This window comes from Photinus pyralis, unplaced genomic scaffold (assembly GCF_008802855.1).
Source record: "Photinus pyralis isolate 1611_PpyrPB1 unplaced genomic scaffold, Ppyr1.3 Ppyr1.4_LG4, whole genome shotgun sequence".
Lineage (NCBI taxonomy): Eukaryota > Metazoa > Arthropoda > Insecta > Coleoptera > Lampyridae > Photinus > Photinus pyralis.
In genome coordinates this window covers 14,113,848-14,128,039 of record NW_022170511.1, presented here as the reverse complement: position 1 = coordinate 14,128,039, position 14,192 = coordinate 14,113,848, and the positions used below count along the sequence as shown (strand labels likewise).

The window sequence follows — 14,192 nt, the reverse complement described above, 5'->3', positions numbered from 1 at the left end:
CTCACGACAGTTGACTAAATCCTGGGAGAGGCGTCGACGCCAGGCATATGTCAAAGTTTCAAGTGTCAAGTTTCAATTATAAACGGGATCCCTTTTTAGAAAAAAATTCCCCTTATGTGATGGTTTTGTACGCCCGTCTGTCCGTTTGTTCCTCGTCTAACTCGAGAACGAAAAGACAGCGATGTCAATCCTTCGTCTCCTCGTCGAGTACAAGGATCAGTGCTATTTAATATGAGCCGTATTAAAAGTTTGTTCTCCGAATACGATCCGAGTGACACAACAATCCCCTACTGAAAATCGTATGCGATTCTTCGTATTTTGTTTGTCACTTGGCGTTGGCGACACCCCGGGCACCGGTGGGCGTTCGGAGATTCGTTTAAGACGATATAGGCGCTTTCTCCCATATTTCGTTTTGTTCCTTTTTTGTGGTACCTAACTTAAAGAAATAAAATGTTTTAAACAAAACCAATGTTGCGTTTAAATTACTCTATAATTAACATGTGTTTCTCATTTTTCTCAATTGTAGGGTGACCAAGGCGAGTCCATGGATTTTGTATTAGAAAGAATTAATCGTAATTGGATAGATTAATTGGGCAAAGAAAATCAGTCATTCTACTACGAATTAATTTTGTTTATTAAATTCACAAACTACTCCTTGCGTGTGCCTACATTGTATCGAAGAAATTCTTCGGACAAGACACTTACAATTGTCAGAAGAAAGCGTATTTTTTATTCCATTGATCCAACCACTTTATTAAACCTCCTGCTTCCTCGTCGTGCTTGAAAAAAGCAATAGGAAGACATCTTTCTTGCGATGAGCGTGCTGCTCCTTCTATTTGAGCTGCACGTAGCGGAATGAATAATTCCATCCTGCCCGAAAAGTAAGCGCAGTACCTAATCAGAGCAAAGCATTACAAAAGACAGTAGATGCCATATTTGTATATGTAACCTGTCATCAACGTCGACAGTTTCAATGTACTTTATAAGTAATTCCGCTCCTTGAAGGGTGGAAGATATTTCAGTAAGGCCAACTATTCTATCCTCGACTGACACGGTGTTATTTAAATCAAATAACGTCTTTAAAAACAGTTGTTGGATAGAGGTATTTTTACTACATGCCAATGCGTACATATAAGTCTGCTTAGAAGCTTCGTCGGTGCTTCGAAAATACTGTTTAAGTAAAAATTCCCACAAACTGATAGGTGCACTTTTCATAACGGCGCATAACGAATCTTTCATTAAACTTGCACTAATAGTAAGTTCACCAGTATCCATCCAACTGGATAATGCTTCCTTTGTTTTTTTAACGCAATCTTCATGTTCTATTGAGCACATTATCCTTTCTAGTACGTCTCTGCATAATCCGTCTACATGTGTTTGGTTTTCTTTCGGTATGGAATTGATGCGTTTGTAAGCTACAGCAAGCATTTTCCCTATATATTTCTAACAGAAAGAATTCCTTCAGCGGACTTCTACCTTATGTCACCATACCTGTACTACACTAAACTCCTCCTGTTCCACTGTCCATATATCTACACGTGTCAATATTTCTACAAACGCACTTATCGGTATGTAGTCAACTTCTTGTTGCATGTATAATGATAAGTTAAAAAGGAGTTCTTTATTGAATGGGTTTGCCATATCCAGTGTTACAGCATCGTACAACAGACGCGCACGGTTTACCGGTGGGATCTTGTAATAATTTTCACTGCGCAAGTAAGTTATGAGTCGCTCCCAATTTTTGTCATCGTATGCTATTCGGTAGTACCCTAAGGTATTACCGTTTGAAATTACTGCTTTCACAGCCCTGAACTTTTAAACTTACCTGTTGCATGTTTGTTCACCAAAATCCATCCTTCATTTGTACCTATGTCTATAGTAATATTTTCTCCCGATAACCAGATATCAGTGGTTGTTTTATTAAAATTAAAGTAATTTTCGTTGCTTTCCAATGCGTACGTTATTGGAATATGCCACAGCCTGTTTTCTTCATCTCCATCTGTGCCATACAGTTTCTGAAAATAATAATACAGTTTACAGTCCCTTTCAGACCAAAGTAGTAATTTCCATTCTAAAGCTAAAATAGTTTCCTCACTTGGGAAAATGTCACTTTCCCATTTTCATAATCTCTTGTCACTGTTACAATTGGATATCCAGGATGTTTAGTCCATGTTCTCAATATCTCGTGCACAGTCATGTTGCCCAACAAGTGAGTAGCATTGGCATTTTCTACTGCTTGTTGATACGAGTTAAAAACATCTACAGGTTCAGTGTTTTTAAACTTACTGAAATCATTACCAATTATATGTGATGTGTCGAACATAGTAATAGACAATTACTTATTTTTCAAATAAATCCTTAAACCGTTACGATGAATTTCGTCAGTTAATATATGCTGAGTCATTCGGATAATAGCAGATGCTAACAACATTTTCTTGTGAATGTGACACATTTTTGATACATTCCTTACCTTTTCTATAGTAAATGTTGGGATTTGGGTATGAATCCGGTGAAGTATATACGAAATCTACACTTTCGTTGGGATATTCTAGGTCATCTCCGAGACTGACTTCATATTCCTCCAGTACATACTGCTCCATTATTCGCCAAGATGGTTCGACCTACAAACGCTATTATCATCATAGTGTGGCGCTGACCAGTAACAACAAGAATTTAATCGCCTTTCTAATAATTTAATAGGAGAGAAGTGCCCGATTATAGACCTACCATATCTGCAATATAGTACTGGAAGTAGGAAGCAAATCCTTCACTCAGCCATAGATAATTCCAAGACCTTTGTGTTGCTAAGTTTCCAAACCACTGATGAGCAATTTCATGGGTAGTGAAGGTCAAACAATTTTGTATATCTTTGTGTGAGTAACTTTTTGGACACAATAAGTATTTTTCGCTACAATTCGATAAATAAATAGCTGCATACTAGACCTGAAATGGATCACCTAAACACAATCAACCCCCAGTTTTCCATAGCGCCATCTAAGTAATAATGAGCGGGTACGGCGATCATGTCGATTTTGTCTAGAGGATACTGTATTTCCGTGTACGCTTCTAGGGATTTTAATATTTTGGTAGATTCTCCCAGTACAAAATCTGTACTGCCATCCTGAGTGTGTCGAGCCTCTGCCAAAATGCGAAATATTCCATTTGATTTTGTATACTGAAAACCTGACACTATAAATGCCACAATGTATGTTGGCATGATAGGTGTTTCTTTAAAAACGTCCATTTTATACCCGTTTTCCAAGTCACTTTAACAGATGTGTTAAAATCGAGAAAAGGAGTCTAATCTTACATTGTTTCTACGAGGGGTGTATTAAATGCAGAATGTAAATGGGAAGGTCTAATCATTTTCATAATGAACGTTGCTTTTAAATTGGGTTGATCAAAACAAGGAAACGCCTTTCTGATTCCAGATGGTTCGAATTCAGTCATAACGAAGTGTCTAAAACAACCGTTAGGTGTAAAAGACAAGGAACCTTGTCATCAATAAATATATAGATATTCGCATCCAGCAAGAAATATGACAAATAGCTTGAGGTATAGAGGATGCCGAAATATCTAAGATCAACCCGCATTCCACCATTACTTTAATAACACATAAGTAATGATTAGAAGGTCAAATCGCACTCTGTGGCCTAGATAACCGCAAAATCTACATTAAGTAAATTGATAACGGGGATACTTACTTCTCAGTTCCGTTTACATCCAAATATTTTGCAGAAAAAAAACCCGACTTTGTCTCTTTTAGCGAGCCTGTAAAATCCTTGATTGTTAAATTGTACCTCTTTCCTTGAGTAAGGTTTTCATTGAATGCGATAATATAAAAGTCTTTTTCTGTATCAACCGCTGTGTAATTTCGTCGAATTTCTTCTCCATTTTCAGAGACTACCGAAACAAGGTTTTCATCAATTTCAATATTTTTCGAATGTAAAGTTATGTTAGAGGACTCTTCCTTTGCTTCCAGTTCGATCACCACGTTGCCCATGAAATTAGTGATGTTAACTAAACGAATTGTAATGGTGTATCGCAAGGGTTTTACATTGTTCGGAAGGACGTAGTCTGGATGCTGACATTCAATGTAAACAAAATAGTTGAATAAAGAAATAACCATCAACCGCACCAAGAACATCGTGCTGTACTTTTAAAATAGGACTACACTTTATCAAAACTTCTCACTAACTATGACACAACCAAGTTATTGGCCATGATATTTATCTCTGAAATAACGCAAACACTACATTTGTATAATGTTTAAAACGTAGGTGAGATCATTAGATTACATTTTTTTAGAAATTACACCATGTGTGCCATTGGTGCCACTTTGAATTCTTTTTATTACTTCTTTGTATTTTTATCTAGAAACAGCTATCAAAACAGATATTTCCAAATGGAGTTTAGGTTGATAATAATTCTAACAGCACATCGAATTGTGGTTAAGTATAACCATTGAATAAGGTGCTTATTCAATGGTATAACCATAACATAACATATAACGCTCTGAATAACGGTTCACGTTACTGTTGCCTGAATGTATAGAGTAAAAAGAAAAAGGAATAGAAATTCGAATTTCGACTATATTTCTGACGTTAAGAGCCACCAGGGAATAAGCGGCAGTGCAAAATTCTCACATACGCAACAAATGCTCCATTTGATTATCCAAAAACTTAACATTTCAAAAACAGATGCAATACCCTGACAAATAAAAGCTGACCTTTAACAACAATAAATGCCTGCGTGCGGGGTATTAGGTCCAAATAAGCTTTGTAGGCTTTTCTTTCTCTCGGGAATTTTGATTTAAAAAATGTTTTTGTGTGTTTATTGCGACTCGGATAGAGTTTTCATGACATATTTTTCTTATCGTAGTCCAAGAATTGTGTCAGGTGTTCATGAAAATTTCTGTAGTTAATTTTTTGGAGTTTTCGATAGCTGATCGAGGCTACCGAGTTTCCCAAATTATTAATTAGGTCAATATTGGGATTGTAGCAGATGCCGGAAGTGTACACTTCTTCGCGTAGGTATGTGATATTGTTCCTTTGCTGCGGGGTCGCCACTTTAGGGTATGGTGAGCTTCCGCGGTTGAGAACTGGTTAGCATTTTAAAGTGTTCTTTTGTCCCGGAGTGACCAGCGCATTACATTACATTATTAACTTGCTTTGACTTTGACTTTGATTTTTGACCTTTCGTCACTCCTTTCTGACCTATATCTATTTCTTTTACGTTTCACTTTGTTCTTTCCCATACTCATTTCTCTTCCGCTGTCTGTTATTATAATATCTCCTACTATTGTAAAAATCACGGTCTCCATGATGTTCTCGGTCTTATTGATCCTGACTTCTATAAGAAACCAAATTTTTAAATGCGTCTTCTATAACTCTCGTTGCGGTCACTTCACTTCCAAGTAATGGCATCTTTATTTCTCTTCTTTGGATTCTCTTTTTTATATTCTAGTTACATTATTTCCTTTAACTTCTTATTTTAAATCAAATCTCTTTCTCGTTAGAGACAATTGCAGATTCTGATATCCTATATACTTCTCATTTCTTGGAGCTGAGCGTCCCCTATTACTATGCAATATGTACTTCATCCTGGCGGTTCATTCTTTACTCGATCCACAATTTCCCCTTGAACTTGTTCAAAGTTTTCCTTGCTGTAACTTTGTTCCACTCTAATTGTATTGCCTACATGCTTTCTCCAAATTAACTCATGTCAATTCTCAGATTTTCAATTTCATTATTTAGATTTTCGTTTGTTCCGTATATTTTTTCATCCATCTTCGTTTCTATACATTTAAATTTCTCACACATACCTTCTTGTCTTCATCATCAATAGTATTAAATAATTCCGTCCGTCTGCTTTTTTCCTCTCCTTGTTGACTTCATACCTTGTTGTCCCAGAGGCGAGAAATTGTCCCCAAAGGCCATTACCTTTCAGCTCTATAAAAGATTTGTGTTTGCAATTATTTTTTATTTTTTCAAATAACCAAATGGCGATCGATAAAAAAATCACAAACCAAGATTTTTTGATAACCAGCCCATCGACAACATTTATCCTAAACATTTTTTTAATTTTTTTAAATTTCGTTTTCCAAAATGCATCGATACAGGTACCCATGTACAGAGATAACTCGCAAATAGAGGAGCTGTGAAGAAAGAAAGAGAAGAATGAGAGGTGTAATGGCAAAACAAATATTCAACTAATATCTGCAGAATGCTCAAAAGCGTGAAAGATATTGAATTGAGGAAAATACTGGAGTCTGGAGCGTAATACTGTATGTTTGTGAAGCATGGACAATAATTAAGAATGACCAAATGAATAGAAGTATTGGCATATGGAGAAGAACGATTCGATTGGGAAGACAGAGTAAGGAATGAGGAAGTACAGCAACCAGTTGGAGAAAGGTGATAAACCATAGATAACGAACAAAAGAAAGAGAATTTGGTTGGGTCACGTATTAAGAAAAAAACTGTTTGCTAAGAGGTACGTTGTGAAAGGAACTGTGAACAGAAGGAAAGTATTATAGGAAGCAGAAGGATGAAAATATATTTTTCTATAAACTTTTAAAATGCACAATATATTTTCAGAGGAACGATAAAATCATCTATCAAGGTTTTTATGATTTATATATTAAAACAACACATTATTTTCAAAAACATAGGTATTCGCGACTAGATCTAATCAAATATATACACATTAGGCACATTACTAGAAAATAAGTTTCACTCAGCTTCCTCGGATGTTTAGAACCAAACCACGTTTTCGTACAGAAAACATCGTCATATTTAGCAGGGCAAAAATGTTGATAAAGTGAAATTACATCAGAGGACTTGTTTTAAAAATCTTCACAGCTCCTGGTATGTACGAGTATTCTTATAAATATTTTGGAAAACCTTCAACAAGCTTTCTAACAGCTTTCTCGTTATTCTCTTCATCAGTAACGAACAAAACACAAAGACGGGTTAAAATTTTCCTGTCTTCAGCGGTAAGCTAAAATAAAATGTTTATAAACTAAAACTAGTACAACCATACCTTTTTTCCGATTTCAGATGGCATTAGCAAATATCGCTCCTTTGAATCCCGAAAGAGCGAATAATATCTGTAACATAAGAATCATTAAAGATCGATACTTAATTGTATTGCGCTAACCTATCATCTAACTGGTTGTCTTTAATGTAATGGATAATCGCCTTTGCGCCCATGAATGTGTTACGAACGAAACTTGCCAGACCATCCGTTCTCTCTTGAGATTTCATGTTATTATGCAAATCAAAAATGAATTTCAAAAACCTGGAAATAATTTACTGATGTATCGTAATTTAAATTCAACTTACCTTTGTTTGAAAACTACCGAGTTGGCACAAGATAAGGCTCTAAGATACTTTTGTCTCAAAATATCGTCATCAGTTAAACTATACTGTTGAATAAGAAAATTCCACAACTGAACTGTGGGCTTTTGCATTGCGGCACATAACCACATTTCCATATCATAATTTCTCAGAGGTTTTCCAGTAGCTTTCCATTCTGTTAGCATCCTCAGACCCTGTAACCTACACCGAAAGTCTCCCAATGTACACAACATTTTCATAATTTCCTCTCTTTTTAGTTTGTCCATGTGTGTATCATATTCTCTTGCGTACAACCCTACTCCGTCAAGGGACGCTTTTAAAAGTGTAATTAGATAACCCTGTAATGCTATAAGTATATATTTCCATTGCGAACTTCGCTTACCTTTACAATCCCGAATTCGTTGTCGTCTCGTCGAATTTCATTTAATTCAAAAATTATATCCAGATCAGTCAGATAACTCTTAATCGGAATGTAGTCTTGTTCTTTGGCCAAATACGATGTAAAATCCAAGAAAATATCCGTATCAAGTTTATCCCTAATAAAGAAGAAGAAGGCATCATCTATTAATTGGGCGCGATTTACCGCCGGGATTAATTCATAATCCTTTGAGTGCAAAAACTCCGTTAAACGTCTCCAATTTTCATTATCGTATGCCACTCGATAGTAACCTACAAAAATAGCGTTATAATTTAAGGGATGGGGCATTTTTGAGTTCTCTCTCATTTCTCAGATAAAAAATATTAGCCAAAATTCAGATTCTTCGGTTTCAAAGTAGATGTTACTTTTATAATCTCGTATGGTAGCGTAATCTTGGTTCCACACCAGTACGAATCAGATCGATGGTGACGTTTTTGTTGCTTTCTCGGTTTGTATAAGTGCACAAAATTTGTAATCAATGAATACCGCCCTAATTATGAGGTACCACCAAAAATTAAATCGGCGGGTATACGATCGCGTTTAGTTGAAGACACCCATCTGCCTTTAGAGAGTTTATTGCTCTGTATGAGAGCACACAATTTGTTGTTATCGGCAATAAATAGCAGAAAATTAGTACAAAACTATTAGCTTCAATTTGTTCGACAATTGTACTTGGGTGTCACATAGCGAAGCAAACCGTGTCCGCCATTTTCTTTTTAATATCTCGATAAATTGATACCACAAAAATGTAACTTATGAATGGATGATTGATTCATGTACTTATACAATGCGTTGATGAGTAAAGTGCGACAAACTTCAAGGGGTGATTCTGCATAATAAAGTAATGACAGTTAGCTATATAACTTTTGTCCGCAAATGCTTGTTTAGCCAGATACGCAATTTCCATGCAATTTTGTAATGAACTTTTCTTGTTTAATTCTCACCTGTTGCGTGCTTATTTACTAAAATCCATCCTCGAGGTTCACCTGTCTGTGCCGTAACAGTTTTATTGGTCATCCACAAATCAGTAACGGTGCTTTCAAAGTTCATCCTATTCTGAAAGGTATATGTTAAAGGAATGTACCAAATATTGTCCTCTGAATCGCCACTCAAATCATTCACTTGCTGAAAAATAACGTTTCTTCATATTAACTTAACTCAAATGAAAAACCTGCGAAAAAGTGACATCTCCTGTTGTGTAGTGTCTAATAACGGTAACAATTGGATATCCTGAACTTTTGGCCCAGTTTGATAAAATCGTATGTAGGTTTAGCCCTCCTAACAAATGCATCTTGCCTTCTCTACGCAAGATGTCTAAGTAACAATCATACAGGTTTTTTGGTTCAGTAACTCGTAATTTACTAAAAATCAAAATATGTTACACAATTCGTGGACCATTGCCACTTACTAGGTGTTCAAGTATAGTCGCAGACCATTTTGGAAAACGGATTCGGTTAATATGTGTTTAGTCATTCTAATGACCGTTGAGGCTAAAAATTTTAAATAAGTAATTTGGCCGCACACCTAAATTACTATAAGTTTAAATACCACGGTGTATAATAATGGAGGTTTATGTACTTCTTATCTTCAGAAGTTATGATCAATGCAATGTAAGAAAGATGTCAGGGAATAAGCAGCACATAACATGAAATTTTAAAATAGTACAGCTAAATTAAGCAAAAAAAAGACAAAATTCGGAAATTAATCTCGTACTTTTGAAATTTGGCAGAGTTGTTCACGGAGGTATTCTGATGCACATATCAAAAATCACCGGTACCTAGAGGAAAGCGGGAAGCCGCTTAAAGGTAAATTTTTGAGTTCTTCCAAAATACTCGTATATTCAATTAAATTTCCTATAAGTAGGGTTTTATGCTTAAATATCGTAAGGTTGATAGTTTATGAGTTATAGTGAGGGAGAATTGTAAAAATGATGTTGAAAATCAAGTTTTCGTCTGAATTGCATTTACAAAAACTCACGATGAAAGGCTAATAAGTAATAACATATAAATATGAAGTTTTGAATCCGATCGGGCCCAATTGTGAATCTGAACCATCCAGCCACACAGCAAAAAATTTCATCACAATCTGTCCAGCCGGTTAGGAGAAGTTCAGTCACAAACACACGTACAGAAAAGTTGTAGGTATACACAGGGTGCCCATTACCTATGTATGGAATATAGCATTACTCGGTAAATATCGACTTTATAAAATAAATTGTACTTATATTAAAGTTATTTGCCATTTTATTTTCCATTCCATTCCATTCAATTTTTTTAAATTTCAGTAAACAAATGAGTAGCCAATAACACTTTAATTTTTTTAAATAGCATTATTAGGCTCATTTGATACAGATTTTTTTTCTCTTTTCGATTACATAAAATCTTAATACCATTATAGTAGAAAATTCTTGAAAAAAATATAAAAAACTGTTATAAGTTAATTTCGCCATTAACATCAACATGGTTATCCAAGATCTCTTTTATTTGTCTTAACAATTGAATGTGTGATAGAATTTTGTTTATTTAAGTAACTTGGTGCATCGGAAAATAAAAATGGTTCATTTAACAGAAACTGAACGGATACAAATTTTTATTATGGTTGGTTATGGAGATCGCAAACGAACACAATTATAGAAGTAGGTAAAATTTTTAATGAGCGTTATCCAAATCGAGAACCAATTACCCAGTCATTATAGTTAGCAAAACTTTGGAACGGTTTAGAGACAATGGACGTGTTACAGATTTGTGGTAGACTGGTCCGAAGAGACAAATGAAGATAAAAAGCTCGATGTTTTACTAGAAATCGAAGAAAATCCAAATACTTCAACTCATCAGTTATGTTTAAACCATGCCGTAAGTAAAGGTTCAATACACAAAATAGTACATTCAGAAAAATTACATCGGTACAAACCGACTTTATTGCAAGAATTATCCATCGACATGTTGAGTTTTGTGAATTTATGATGGAGCGAATCAACAACCATTTTCGCTATAATATTGATTTTTCTGACGTAGCTACGTTTTGTTTAAATGAAAATGTAAATAGGCATAATTGTCGATATTTGGCCGCTGAAAATCCCCACTGAATGATCCAAAATCATACCCAAATACCACAAAAATAAAACGTATGGGTGGGAATTTGTGCAGATTACATAATTGGACATTTCTTTATTCGTGGTACTCTAACTGGTGAGCGTTATTTTCAATTATTGCAGCACTAAATTATTCCAGCTTGTCATGTCAAGCAAATCTTGATGATCTTTGGTTTCAACAAGATGGGGCACTGTCATTTAGCGGGACGCCAATATTTAGATGTGGTATTTGCGGCCCGTTGAATAAGTAGAAAAGGGTATCTGGAGTACGGGAGCCTCCGCAATCTCCGGATCTTACACCTTGCGACTTCTTCTTCTGGGGATATTTGAAATCAAAAGTGTATACAAACCAACGTCAGAATCTGACCGAATTAGACAACAAATACAAGCTGAAGCTCCAGTAATTTCACCTAGATTGCTCAAAAATTCTTTTCAAGCTTTGCAGTTAATGGCGAACATTTTGAACACTTATTACCATGAAAACCGTTTTATTGCTAATTTTGTATTATTTAAAAAAATTAAAGTGTTATTCGTTACTCATTTGTTTACCGAAAACTAAAAATATTGAACCCTAAACCGTTTCAATGTTTTGCTAACCACTGACTGTGTAATTGGTTCTAGATTTGGATGACGCTCATTAAAAATTTCTCATACTTATAATTGTGTTCGTTTGCGATCTCCATTACCAACCATAATTAAAATTTTTATGCGCTCAGTTTCCATTAAATGAACCATTTTTATTTTTCGATGCACCAACTTCTTTAAATGAACTGTATTCTATCACATTAATGACCTTCAATTGTTAAGACAAATAAGAGATCTCGGATAACTACATTGATGTTAATGGTGAAATTAACTTATAATATATAAAAAAATCTCTATCAAATAAGCCTAATGAAAGAGTACATTACTATTTAAAAAAATTAAAGTGGTATTCGTTTAAATTTGGCAAAGTTGCGTATTTTGATACTTAACAAAATGCAGTTTTGAAACTCAAAAAATTCCGACAGCTTTCGGAGATATCCGGATAAGAAGGAAATTTTGCAAAATTAGTTAATTAATTAAAATTAGTTAATTAGTTAATTAAAAAAAAATTTCAAAATAAATAACACATTATTATGACCACTTTTTTCCCTCTACAAAGTACAACACAAGATATCAGTTTTAAATTTTAAATCGGACGGTTCGCCTCCTGTCAACATTCAAAAATGTAAACATCACAATTTTTTAAATATTGTTAAAATATATTCTTTTTTGCCTAGAAAACTTTGTCTTGAGTAGTCTACGTACGAAGTTTCGTGCGTTTTTACGAATTAATACCGCTATTTCCTATTAAAAGATGTTTGCACTTTTGAAATCAGAAAAAAATTCTCTATCAAATGAGACAAAAAGTAAAAATGACTTCCATAAGAAAAAACAATGTTGATAAATGTTTACTGGAGACGAAACGTCAAACTTAAAACTTAAATTGTAGAGGGAAAAGAGATCCCCATGGTGTCTCTCGAATTTGAATCAACCTGTATAATACTTTAACTTTTATGGAGCACACTTTTATCGAAAGTTACGATATTTAAAAAAAAACTAAATAAATTAGGTTTGAACGGCTCACTTTTCCCTCTCACCCCTTAGTAAGGGGGGGGGATTTTTGATAAGTGCATCAGGACACCTCAGTGAACAACTCTGCAAAATTTAAAAAGTACACATTTCCGATCTTTTGCAAATTTCGCTGGACCAAAAGAACTAAATACCTACACGACGGCATGTATACCTATCTTAAACCGTCTACATGCTTACTCTGTCTTCAGATAGAGCCGTACGAATACACCTTTCGTATGTTACATCGTGTTAAATTTACCTTTCTGATAAGAAATAATTGCTGCTGGAAATACGTAACTTGCTTCAAAAATGAAATCCATAGGTTCGGTGGACGGTAGGAGATCTTCACGAAGTGATCGCTGAAATTCCTCGACAACGTATTGCTCATCTAACCGCCAACTTGATCTTAACTGTATAGAGAATGGACGTGTTGATATGAAAGCAATATTGGAAACAAGTTCATAATCATTAAAAACGTACCTCGGCGGCTATAAAATATTGAAAATATGTAGCGAATCCCTCATTTAACCACATATAATGCCATGATTTTAATGTAACGAGATTTCCAAACCATTGGTGTGCAATTTCATGCGAGTTGTAAGTCAAACACGTCTGAATAGCCCACCGCGTATTGTTATCTGGACAGATCACATACTGTTCGCTATAAGTACAAATTTACCACCTAATCATAAGCCAGAGTCTGCCTATTTTACTCAAATGTAATCAGACCCCAATTTTCCATTCCACCAACTTTGTTGACGACACCAACTATATCAAGCTTGTCTAGTAAATATTTAATACCGGTGTACTTCTCCATTGCATCTAGGACGTTTGCAGCTTCCGTCAGAACAAAATCGGTACTATCCTCCGTAAATTGTGGTCTGACTAAAAGTCGAATTTTCCCATTTTGCCTAGTGTATTTCATATTGCAAATAATAAAGGCCACAAGATAAGTTGACATGGGAGGCGTTTCTTTGTAAACATCTTGGTAGCGATCACCTCCCAAGTACCTTAAAAGTATAACAGTAGATAGTGAATAACAGTAGAATTCCTTACAATGTCTGCACTAGTGGAGAGTTTGAAGCTGAAATTGAAGAAGAGGAACGGATCAAATTTACTATAAATGTCGCTTTCAAGTGTGGTTCGTCGAAGCAGGGAAACGTTTCCCTTGCAGACGTAGGCTCAAAGTCACTTAAGGTAATAAACCTAAAACACCTTCTACAAAAGTTCAATAATGCGGTGTTCATTACCCCTCTGATTTATGTAAACTCTCAAACTTCTCGATGTAGAATCCAGTTCTTGAGTCGGTAAAGGTGCCTTGATAATTTTCGATAGTCAATGTATAAACCCTTCCTCTTTGTAACTCTGTTTCCAATATTATAACAAAAAAATCTTTTTCCTCATCCGAAATCGTATCTTTGTGGAACACCTCATTTCCATAGACATCGCGTATTTTTATGGAATTGTTCGGAATCTCAAGCGATTTCGCGTGTAAAGTAATGTTTGATGTGCTTTCCAAAGCCTGTAGTTCAATTGAAACGCTTCCACGATAATTTGTTTGTGTTAATGGCTCTAATGTTACGATGTAACGCAACGGTTTAACACTCTCAGGAAGAAAATAGTCTTCTGTTTGACATATTACTTGAGTATTAAAAATTGTGAAATAAATGATTAATTTTAACACCTTCATCATACAGTATAGATGCACAAACGAAAGTTTGGTACT

The 14,192-nt window shown here is 35.0% G+C and overlaps 2 protein-coding genes across 2 annotated transcripts; both read right to left on the bottom strand.

Moving 5' to 3' along the window:
• Positions 1 to 621: 621 nt before the first annotated feature.
• LOC116168837 (aminopeptidase N-like) lies at positions 622 to 4,181 on the bottom strand. Its single transcript, XM_031484823.1, has 11 exons — positions 3,705 to 4,181; positions 3,311 to 3,460; positions 2,958 to 3,266; positions 2,728 to 2,908; positions 2,471 to 2,621; positions 2,340 to 2,421; positions 2,096 to 2,285; positions 1,826 to 2,015; positions 1,492 to 1,769; positions 950 to 1,443; positions 622 to 894 (listed from the first exon to the last, which is right to left on the bottom strand). The coding sequence occupies exons 1-11, from the start codon at positions 4,145 to 4,147 to the stop codon at positions 711 to 713; spliced, it is 2,652 nt and encodes an 883-aa protein (XP_031340683.1). The 5' UTR covers positions 4,148 to 4,181; the 3' UTR covers positions 622 to 710.
• A 2,440-nt stretch (positions 4,182 to 6,621) lies between these two features.
• LOC116168838 (aminopeptidase N-like) lies at positions 6,622 to 14,192 on the bottom strand. The gene is made up of 13 exons (XM_031484825.1): positions 13,717 to 14,192; positions 13,523 to 13,672; positions 13,180 to 13,476; positions 12,947 to 13,127; positions 12,726 to 12,876; positions 9,188 to 9,269; positions 8,951 to 9,140; positions 8,724 to 8,904; positions 7,744 to 8,030; positions 7,347 to 7,699; positions 7,162 to 7,302; positions 7,045 to 7,111; positions 6,622 to 7,002 (listed from the first exon to the last, which is right to left on the bottom strand). The coding sequence occupies exons 1-13, from the start codon at positions 14,157 to 14,159 to the stop codon at positions 6,886 to 6,888; spliced, it is 2,640 nt and encodes an 879-aa protein (XP_031340685.1). The 5' UTR covers positions 14,160 to 14,192; the 3' UTR covers positions 6,622 to 6,885.

Excerpts from the sequence above, each read along its gene's own strand:
- LOC116168837 (XM_031484823.1), bottom strand. The coding sequence starts at position 4,147 with ATGTTCTTGGTGCGGTTGATGGTTATTTCTTTATTCAACTATTTTGTT. Across the intron at positions 3,461-3,704 it reads GATGTAAACGGAACTGAGAA|ACACTTCGTTATGACTGAAT; the intron begins GTAAGTATCCCC and ends CGGTTGTTTTAG. Across the intron at positions 895-949 it reads ACTGTCGACGTTGATGACAG|GTACTGCGCTTACTTTTCGG; the intron begins GTTACATATACA and ends TGCTCTGATTAG.
- LOC116168838 (XM_031484825.1), bottom strand. The coding sequence starts at position 14,159 with ATGATGAAGGTGTTAAAATTAATCATTTATTTCACAATTTTTAATACT. Across the intron at positions 13,673-13,716 it reads AGTTTACATAAATCAGAGGG|GTTTATTACCTTAAGTGACT; the intron begins GTAATGAACACC and ends AAGGTGTTTTAG. Across the intron at positions 8,031-8,723 it reads AGTAAATAAGCACGCAACAG|GTTACTATCGAGTGGCATAC; the intron begins GTGAGAATTAAA and ends CTATTTTTGTAG.